General features: G+C 43.5%; 1 protein-coding gene across 2 annotated transcripts in view; it reads right to left on the bottom strand.

The window, feature by feature from the left end:
- LOC117346601 (E3 ubiquitin-protein ligase TRIM39-like) overlaps positions 1-5,619 on the bottom strand; it is a 30,558-nt gene extending 24,939 nt beyond the window's left edge. For both annotated transcript variants that reach the window (XM_033916434.1, XM_033916433.1), the window contains exon 1: positions 5,212-5,619. In XM_033916434.1, coding sequence (XP_033772325.1) covers positions 5,212-5,616 — 405 coding nt within the window. In that variant the 5' untranslated portion in view covers positions 5,617-5,619. The remainder of the gene's footprint in view (positions 1-5,211) is intronic.
- Positions 5,620-10,703: the final 5,084 nt, after the last annotated feature.

Genomic DNA, 10,703 nt, shown 5'->3' on the forward strand with positions numbered 1-10,703 from the left:
AGAGAGGAAAATATTTTTTTGTTTGTTTACCCCACAGGACCAGTGTGGTAGGAGAGGGCAAAAGGATTGAAGAGGCTATAAAATAAACACACCAGGATGTTTGAAAAAAAAACCAAAAACACCCAATTGGGCAGGAAAATCGACAAAACAAAAAATCGATTCAATAGGCTGAATTGAATCGAATCAAATTTTTTTTTTCCTGAATAGGGCAGCACTATTAGATAACATGCCTACGGAATCTGTATATTGTTCATTGATGATAAATTGTTAGCCTTTAATATCGTACCTAGAACCCTCCCCCCTATTATTCTGTTACCCTCCCAGTTATTCTGTTAGCTCATTCTCAGTATTTGTGTTTGTTCTTCTGTTACCTGCCCTGAGCTTCCTGGGAGGGCAGGGAATAAATTAATTAATAAAAGGTTATAGAAACATAGAAACATAGAAGTTGATGGCAGAAAAGGGCTACAGCCCATCAAGTCTGCCCACTGTGCTTACCCACCCCCTGTCTATGCCCTAATGACCCAATTTCCTTATCTTGACCCTCGTAGGGATCCCACATGGGTATCCCATTTATTCTTAAAGTGTGGCACGCTGTCTGCCTCGATCACCTGCACTGGAAGCTTGTTCCAATGATCAACCACTCTCTCTGTGAAGAAATACTTTCTGGTGTCGCCATGAAATTTTCCTCCCCTGAGTTTGAGCAGGTGCCCTCTTGTGGCCGGGGGTCCCTTGAGAAAGAAAATATCATCTTCCACTTCGACACGTCCCGTGAGGTACTTAAATGTTTCGATCATGTCTCCCCTCTCCCTACGTTCCTCGAGAGTATAGAGCTGCAATTTGTTCAGTCTCTCTTCGTATGAGAGACCCTTGAGCCCCGAGATCATCCTGGTGGCCATCCGCTGAACCGATTCAATTCTGCGCACATCTTTACTGTAATGTGGCCTCCAGAATTGCACACAGTACTCCAGATGAGGTCTCACCATGGCCCTGTACAACGGCATTATGACTTCAGGCTTTCGGCTGATGAAACTTCTATTGATACAACCCAATATCTTCCTTGCCTTAGATGAAGCCTTCTCCACTTGATTGGCAGTTTTCATGTCTGTACTGATGATTACTCCTAAATCTCGTTCTGCTGAAGTCCTAGTTAAAGTTTCTCCGTTCAAGAAGTACGTCCTGCATGGATTTCCGCTTCCGAGGTGCATGACCTTACATTTCTTAGCATTGAAGCCTAGCTGCCAGGTTGAGGACCAACTTTCCAATGTAAGCAGGTCCTGCGCCATATAATTCTATAAACTGCATTCACTTACTATATTACATAGTTTGGCGTCATCGGCGAATAGTGTTATTTTACCTTGAAGCCCTTGAGTCAGATCCCCTATGAATATGTTGAAAAGGAGTGGACCCAGGACCGAGCCCTGCGGCACTCCACTGGTCACCTCCGATGTTTTAGAGAGGGTACCATTAACCACCACCCTCTGAAGTCTGCCACTCAGCCAATCATTGACCCATGCAGTTAGTGTCTCTCCTAACCCCATCGATTCCATCTTGCCTGCGGTGTGGGACACTGTCAAAAGCTTTACTGAAGTCCAGGTACACGACGTCCAAAGACTCTCCCAAGTCCAACTTTCTTGTTACACAGTCAAAGAAGCTGATGAGATTGGATTGGCAGGACCTGGTTGAACTGTTTTGGACTCTGTAGTTTGGAGAAGAGATGACTGATGGGGGTATGATAAGAGTTTTATAAAAACCCTGTCTGGGGTGGAGCAGATAAGTCAGGAATTAAAATTTACCCCTTCAAATTTTATTATGACTAGTTGGCACTCCATGAAACAATTAGGTAGCAGATGTGGAACCACTTTATGAAAGTATTCTTTCAGGCAGCGAACAGTTAACCTGTAAAATACTGTATATACTCGAATATAAGTCGATCAAAATATAAGTCAAGACCCCCCATTTTCCCCTCAAAAGGAGGAAAAAATAAAATAAAAAAATAATGGTTGACTCGAATATAAGTCGGGGGCTTAATATTCAAGTGGCATGCCCTGCCAGGATTTCACCCAGTGTCCCCTCCGTCACGCCCTCCTCTGCAAGGTTCTGCACTCAGTCTCCCTCCCTGCCAGGCTCTGAACACTGTCCCACCTTCCTTCCCTGTACCCTCTTCCCCCTAAAAAGAGCCAACCTCATCAGTGATGTCACAATGGCTTGATTATCCCTACTCCCCTCTGCCCTCTAACCCAGCCAGCAGTGATAGCTAGCACATGATTCAATACCATGCACTAGCTGTCACGATTGGTGCAGTTGAACATACCGTCACCTGAAAAGAAGCAACAACTGCAGCTGTGCTACCAGCAGCCTGGTAGTGCAAGGCACTGTCAGGATAGGTGCTGTGGCAATTTTCCTCCCCCAATCACCCCAATTACAAATGCTAACCCCCGACAGCACCCAATTCCTACCCCACACCTCCCAATCCAAACAAATTCCCTTCCACCAACAGCCCCTTAACTTAAACCACCTAGTGGTAGGCCAGGACCAGAGGGATCCCTCCCATCTCCTGCCCCGGCCGACACTAACAATTACCACCCTCCCTCCTTCCCTCCCTCGTGTACCTAGTTCCCTGGTGGTCCAGCATGTATGCACCAAAATCCTCTTTTTAAAGGTAGTATCCAGCGGCGCACCCGGGCTGGCATGCAAGAGCGAGCTTTTCGTGCTCCCAGCCGGCCCTGCATCGCTCATTGATAGGCTGCTGCAAATTCCCGGTTTATATTCGAGTATATACAGTATATGGCCAGAAGATGTAGTCAAAGTTAATAGCGTAGCTTGGTTTAAGAAAGGTTTAGACATATATCCGAAGGGAGGGTCCACTTACACTTATTAGCTAAGTAGGTCCCGTGATTTGGGAACAAGCAACAGGGAGTTGAACCATATGACCAATGCTAGAGAGAGGATGCTGGATTGAAGAGACCACCAGTCTAACGCAGCCTGGCACTTCTGCTCTAATGAAGCTGGAGCACAACCTGCAGAACAGAAAACAGTTACTCTGCTCCTTTTATAAGTCCCTTCCATCCTGTTTCCTTCAAGCAGCCTGAAGGGAAAAATCACCTTCAGAATTTGCTTCTGGAAACAACTGACAATGAACATAAGAACAGCCACACTGGGTCAGACCAATGGTCCATCTGGTCCAGTTTCCAACAATGACCAATCCAGGTCACAGGTATCTTGCAGAAACCCTCCATGCTACCGATCCAAGACAAGCAGTGGCTTCCCCCATGTCTGTCTCATTAGCTGACTTTATATGTTTCCTACAGTTCAAACCTTTTTTAAACCAGTGGTGGATATAATTGAGGATAGAGAATTATTAAAATATGTCATTTTTTGCAGCTGAAATTTTAAGGGTGGCTCCTAAAGAAGCAAATGGGTAAAATGGAGAAGCTCCATCGAGCACAGCCATTTCAACTAAATGGCTGTGACATGCAATTAAATCACAGCTTTCCAGTGTATAAGATATACCCTGTTTTCCCGAAAATAAGCCCTAACATGATATCGGATGAAACTGAAAGAAGTCATGAGAGAGATATGTCTTGTGAAAGCGCACGTGGAAGAACATATGGCTATAAATATAAGAAAGGGAAACAAACATTTTTTCAGGTATATTAGTGAAAGGAGGAAGGCAAAAAAATGGAATTACGAGACTGAAAGAAGATATGAACCGCTATGTGGAGAGTGATGAGGAAAAAGCAACTGTGCTAAACAAATACTTCTGTTCGGTATTCACAGAAGAAAAACATGGAGAAGGACCGCAATTGGTCAGCCAAGTTACACCAGAGAATGGAGTGGATACAGCACCGTTCACAGAAGAAAGTGATTATGAACAACTTGAAAAATTGAAGGTGGACAAAGCTATGGGACCCATGATAATGAGGGAGCTCCGAGAGGTTCTGGCAGGTCCTCTTACAGATTTGTTCAATAAATCTTTAGAGACGGGAGAGGTTCCATGGAACTGGAGAAGAGCAGATGTGGTCCCTCTTCACAAAAGTGGCTGCAGAGATGAAGTGGGAAACTACAGGCTGGTAAGTCTCACTTCGGTTATTGGAAAAATAATGGAAACGTTGCTGAAGGAAAGTATAGTGAAATTCTTTGAATCTAATGGATTACAAGATCTAAAGCAACATGGGTTGACTATAGGTAAATTGTGCCAAACAAATCGGAACCTAGGACAATACTAGACTTTACAGTCTAAGGCCCAGAAATATTAAAGAGACAAGTTAATCTAATCATGTATTTTTTAATGAGTATAACTTATGAGCAGACTGGATGGACCATTCAGGTTTTTATCTGCTGTCATTTACTGTTACTAAGCCCTACCCCAAAAATAAGCCTTAGTTAAGTTCGACCCCCCCGAAGCCACCCCGACTCCAAACCTGACACTAGTGCTACCCGATTTGCTGACCCCCACCCAGTGAGACCTGACATACCTCCACTCCGAAGCCTCCAAATACAGTAAGAGCACTGTCGGGGCCCCCGACAGTGCTCTTAACAGGCTGCTTCGCCTTTCCCGCCAGGGCCTTCCCTCTGTGACGCAGCAGAGAGAAGGCCCTGGAAGGGTAGGCTGCGAAGCAGCCCGTTCATAGTGCTGCCGCTGCTGTTATTTTTGGAGGCTTCGGAGCGGAGGTATGTCAGTCTCCTAGCGGGAGGGAGGGTGGGATAGAAAGGTGCTGCAGAGGGAAGGCACAAGGGGATGGGTGAGAGGGAAGATAAGATGCTGTACATGGGGGGTGAGGGAAGAGAGAAAGAGGAAGAATTGGGGTGGAGGAGGGGAAGGGAGAGATGATTGTTGTACCTGAAAAAAATTAAGACATCCCTAATACGTTTTTCCCCCCCCTGTCTTATTTTTTTTTGGGGGGGGGGAAACACGGTGTTTAAGCAATATTAAGTGCAATTGGAAATATGAACATTACATGAATTGGAGGTCTACGATGCAGCTCCAACCAAATACATTCACATCATATCCTGTGAGAGAAAGTGAATGAGCAGGAAACTGCTTGGAGCAACTGAAGTCTTTTCCTCCTCCATAATTTTATTTGAGCAACAAAATTATGGAAGATTTAATGAAGAAATTAAGACATGACATTATGACAACTGTAGAATGAAATAATATATTGGACTTACTTCATGGTCTTTCTGGAGTATAATGAAGAAACTGACACCTACCTTGTATTCCTGCACAGCCTCCTCTGTGGGGTTGACTTTGTGAGATCTGTGATCTTTTCCTTCCTTACAGACGAGACAGATTAGTTTCTGATCCTCTGTGCAGAACAATTTTAATTTCTCTTCATGCTTCTCACAAAGTTTTTCTGCTTGGTTGCTTTTAGGCATTTTTTTTGCTATTTCTGTGATATTTGCCAGCTGCCTGTTAGGTCTGAGGTTTCTCTGCTGAGATGTTTCCCTGCACTGGGGACAGGAGAAATTTATTTCAATCCCTTCCCAGGACTGATTGATACAGGAACGGCAGAAGTTGTGTCCACAGTCTAAAGATACCGGGTCTGTAAAATAATCCAAACAGATGGAACAAGAAGTTTCTTCTTGTAGACTCTCAGCCGTGCTGGCAGCAGCCATGATCCCCAGAAAAGGACAGAAGCTTTAGTTTCACTTTCATTTCCGGTAAATCAGCTTCAGAGAATGGGAGTGGCTTCCCTTCGTTGAGCAATATTTTCCCTACAGGCTGATTAAATTTACAAAATCCACATCCTATCCCAGTGGTCTCAAACTCAAATTCTTTGCAGGACCACATTTTGGATTTGTAGGTACTTGGGGGGCCTCAGAAAAAATAGTCTTATTAAAGAAATGACAATTTTGCATGAGGTAAAACTCTTTATAGTTTATAAATCTTTCCTTTTGGCTAAGTCTTAATAATAATATTGTAATGTGCTGCTAAAAAGACATATGATAAAGAAACTGTTTTATTTTACTTTTGTGATGATGATAAACATACCGAGGGCCTCAAAATAGTACCTGGCAGGCCGTGAGTTTGAGACCACTGTCCTATCCCCATTAGCAGAGATGCCATGTTACCCAGTTCCGGCCTAGAGATTTTGGGATAGTCCTGGATCTTTTGGGATAGTCCTGGGTCTTTTGGCAGGATCAGGCACTACAAATCTCACAGTCTTTTGGGATTTAAGTTCAAAACTAGAACTGGCAAAAGGTCTCCAGCCTGGACCTGGGCAACTTGGTATCTCAAAAGAGGAACAGAAGAGCAAAAAACTCTATGGATACAAACACACACCAACAACAGAGTGGGCGGTGAACCAATGGCAAAATATGTCCAAAGGCAAGTACAAATGAAAAGCCTTTATTGGGTCTTTATCACAATGTCTCAACACGAGATGTGTTATAGCCATAAGGCCTACCTCAGGAGTTCCAGTGTTGGTTTCTCACTGTGATCATGAATTCAACGGAGAAAAATGGAACACCAAAATAGACTTCTTGGGTTTCTTTCTAGCAGTAGACTAGTTTGGTGATCCATTTTTCTCCATTGAGTTCATGATCACAGTGATATACCAACACTAGGCCTTCTGAGGCAGGCTATATGGCTGAAACACAACTCGTTGTCAAGTTATTGTGATATAGACCCAATAAAGGCTCTTCATTTGCACTTCATCTTCACCTTTGGAAATTCTTGCCATTGGTTCACCACCAACTCTGCTTAATATCTCTACATCAGCATCCCAGTCCTGCCACTTATTAAAAAAAGGATAATCTTCAAAGTTGTGAGGGCAGATGCAAAGTCAGCAGGAACTTTAAGAAGAGCTACTATGCAAGCCAAGAGTAACCCTTTGTTTGATCTTGGCAAACAAGGCCCAGGGGCCATACAATGATATATACCTTACAATTTGTTGACAGACATTGGACATTGCAATTAAACTAAACAATGCACATTGTTTCAATAGAAATATGACTAATATCATTATACTTATGAAGGAAATGCAGGAGAAGCAGCAATAATTTTAGAGCCGTATTCTCAAAATGCACGTTGGATGCTAAACAGGATTGTTTTCAATGTTTTTTGGAAGGGCAACAGGTTGTCTATTGATCTGATGTGAAGAAGTTGATTCCATAGCTTTAGCACTGTATGTAAGTAAGCATATTCGCTTACGAGCACCTTCTAATTGGAGAAGTTTGGTTGGGGGAAAACAGAATCGATTTTCTAGTTGTGATCAAAGTGGCCTTTTGGGGTGATATATGGGAAGCTTTGCTATCATGTAATGAGGGACCTTACCATGGAAGAGCTTGATAGCTATCATAAGAATCTTGAAAATACCTCGCTTTTTGATTGGAAACTAATGAACTTCACTCAACGCGGCAGAGATGTGATCAAAAGGATCTAGCTTTTTTTTTTTAAAGCCTCACAGCTGCATTTTGTACTTTTTGCAGACTTTTTTGGTCTTTGTCTGATACTTCAAATCCTGTAAATGTGTTAATTTCAGTCTTGCCCACTTGATATTTAGTAACTGCAAATAATCTCTTATGTGTGTTACTCAGGTGTCTCATTTATGGAATTTGCTACTGTTGACAATCCAAAATAAAATGAGTTTTTAAAATATATCCTTGAAGTGTTATAGAAACAATTAGTATTTATTTTTAATGTTTCATACCCAGTCTTAAAAGCAGGCCAAGGCATTTTACAAAACTAGTAGTATGTGTAAGCTTGAAATCTTTTGGTGGCCCTCACAGCTTTCTCGTACTCACACTGCAGCCCTTTACGTGAAAAAGATTGAAGACCACTGTCTTACAGTATTCTGCAAGTTATAACTGGGAACCCTGCTCATATATATCCACCCTCCCCTCCATAGGTATACACTAGTGTACGAGGGTGGCTTAAGAAGATTTTTTGTTTTTTGTAATAAATCTTTATTGATTTTCAAATAACAACAATGCAAAACATATGAATCTGAACGTAAAAAGTTTGTTAAAAGAGCAGGTTAAACAACGAAGTCTCCATCGAGGATTATACATCCAGTGAGTTTCCAGTTTTTTTTCATATTGTAGGAAAAATATGATATGCAAAAACTGGAAACTAAGGGGCTCATAATCGAAAGAGAAAAACGTCCAAAAACCGGCCTAAGTCGGCACTTGGACGAACATTTCTCAAAAACGTCCAAGCGCCGATAATCAAACTGGGTTTTGGACGTATTTCTAAACAACTTAGACCCTCATAGTGCCACTCAACGTCCAAAGCTAAACGGGGAGTTTCAGGAGGCGGGTCGAGGGCGGGAGTTGGGCGGGACAGGGGACGGCTTAGACTTAGTCGTACAGCATGTATAACCGAAAGTGTAACAACAGAGCCTAGACGAAACCTGGACGTTTTGACTTAGACCATCTCAAACATGGTCTAAGCCACACAAAACCACCTAAACTCACCAGATAAGCACTGAAAACACATAATACAGACCCCCACACACTACCCCAGTGATCACCAACACCCCCCCACCCCTATAAAAATTTTAATCATAACTTTAAATTTAAGCCTCCAGACTATCATCACCTGGCCGCCTGGCATAGGAAAGCCTAGTCGTCCAGCACAGAGGTAGCTTAAGTCATCCTGGGGGTGGGTTTGGGACCCATAGAAAGGAGAACCCATGCCCATAAGCCCCTGTAATTACTGCTTTGACACTGCCCCTGCAGCCATAAGGGCTATTGGGGTGGTAGCTAAGTAGGTCTAATGGATTCTGGAGGTGGTTTGGGGGGCTCACCGTCACCTATAAGGGAGCTGTAGTGAGGAGAAGCCATGGCACCCTGTTTGTGAAGGTCACAGCAGTGCCCTGTAAGGTACCCCACTATTTAGGTGCAATGTCTGGATGTTCTGTCCATCACTTTGCAGGCCCCTCCCACGTCCAACAGGGCTTGTTCTAGACGTTTTTGACTTGGACGGATAGTTGGACGAAAATGTGCTTTAAAGATCGACGTTTTAGCGACTTGGATGATCAGATCTGCAGGATGTATAATTGGACGATTTTCGAAAGTCAAAACAAGTTGGACGTCTCTTTTGAAAATGTGCCTTAGGCTCTTTTTGACTGTGGACGACTTGCGGGATGGACATAAACGGACTTAGACGTCCCTTTCGATTATGCCCCTCCGTGGGTATAGCCCTCGATGGAGACTATGTTGTTTAACTTGCTTTTTTTTTTAACAAACTTTTCAAACCACCTTCGTCTATCACACGGATTGTTACAGAATTCACCAAAATTCACTGAAATTCACAAAAAGGGCACTTATTGATATAATAGTTGCCACTCTACATATCAGTACTTCTGCAAATTGATCCCATGGTTATAAGGTATATACAATCTGCTCTTTATGCCAGTAGAACTCTGGAATAACCTCACATCTCCGCTCAGAGTTTCAAGTTCCCTCCAATCCTTCCGCAAACACCTGAAAATTTGGCTCTTTTCAAAAATCTAACACTTCCCTCTTTTTGGTTTCCTGTCCCTCTTTATCTTCCTAGCTCCTTTCCTATAACCCTTCATTGTAGCTCCTTTTCAACCTAACCCTGTAAACCGTGCTGAGCTCTACACTTGTGGAGATGGCGCGGTATACAAACCTAAGGTTTAGTTTAGTTTAGGAGTCTCTTTGCACATGAAACTGTGGGTTTTTTGTGACTGTCTGGGATATTTGTTCTCCTCTGAATGTCTCTCTTTTTTTTTTTTTCTTTATTTGTATTTAGCTCATGTCTTTCCAAGTAGTTCAAACTAGTTATGTTTTTCTTAGAAGAGATTCCCCTCTGCTCCAGAAACTAAGAGGGAGAAAAAGGTTTTCATTATTCAGCATAGGGGATCCTCACATTCCTCACATCTGATCCCATCACCCTCACTGTTTCAGTGAGACCCCTCCTCTCATTCACAGGCTCTAAACCCATCTCTGTCACTGAGACTACTCCTTACATTCACTAGATCTAATCCCATCAATTACTCTCACTTTACCACTGAGACCCCTTTTTACATTCACTGTCTCTAATCCCATCACCCTCACTGTTTCAGTGAGACCCCTTCTCACATTCATAGGCTCTAATACCATCTCTATCACTCTTACTATGTCACTGAGACCTCTCCTCCTATTCATTCTCTAATCCCATCTGTCACTTTGGGCTAGATTCACAAAGCAAACCGAACGTGTACCAATCGGTTTGTGACCCCTGTGCAACCAGTTTTCCTTCCGGTCCAATTCACTAACCTCTCCAACGATACGCTTCCAATCCGTGCATGCAAATGAGGGGCAATGCATGCAAAATAGACAGGGACGCGATTTACCAAAGAAATTTTGGACTGGCTGATCAACCCAAGAAGTGACTGCTGGGGATGTTCACAACATCTTTCCGACTCTCCAGCTTCATTGAAGCCCTGCTCTCTGCACGCCCTGCTCTCTGCTGCCCCGAATCTCTCCTGCCTGCCCCCCGATGCTCTTCCCCGGATCTCTCCTGCCTGCTCTGCCCTGAATCACCGCCCTGCTCGTCCCCGGATTTCTCCTGCCTGCCACCCTGAATCTCTCCTGCCCTTCCCCGCACTGCGAGCCCATGGTTTTAACCCAAGGGTTGAATTTTTTTTGTATTTGAATTTGTCGGGCCTGCTGGGATCAGTCACAGATCGCCCTCTTTAGACAGGTTAGTGAATTTAGCCCAGGGGTAGGGAACTCCGGCCCTCGAGAGCCAT

Source organism: Geotrypetes seraphini, chromosome 12 (assembly GCF_902459505.1).
Source record: "Geotrypetes seraphini chromosome 12, aGeoSer1.1, whole genome shotgun sequence".
Lineage (NCBI taxonomy): Eukaryota > Metazoa > Chordata > Amphibia > Gymnophiona > Dermophiidae > Geotrypetes > Geotrypetes seraphini.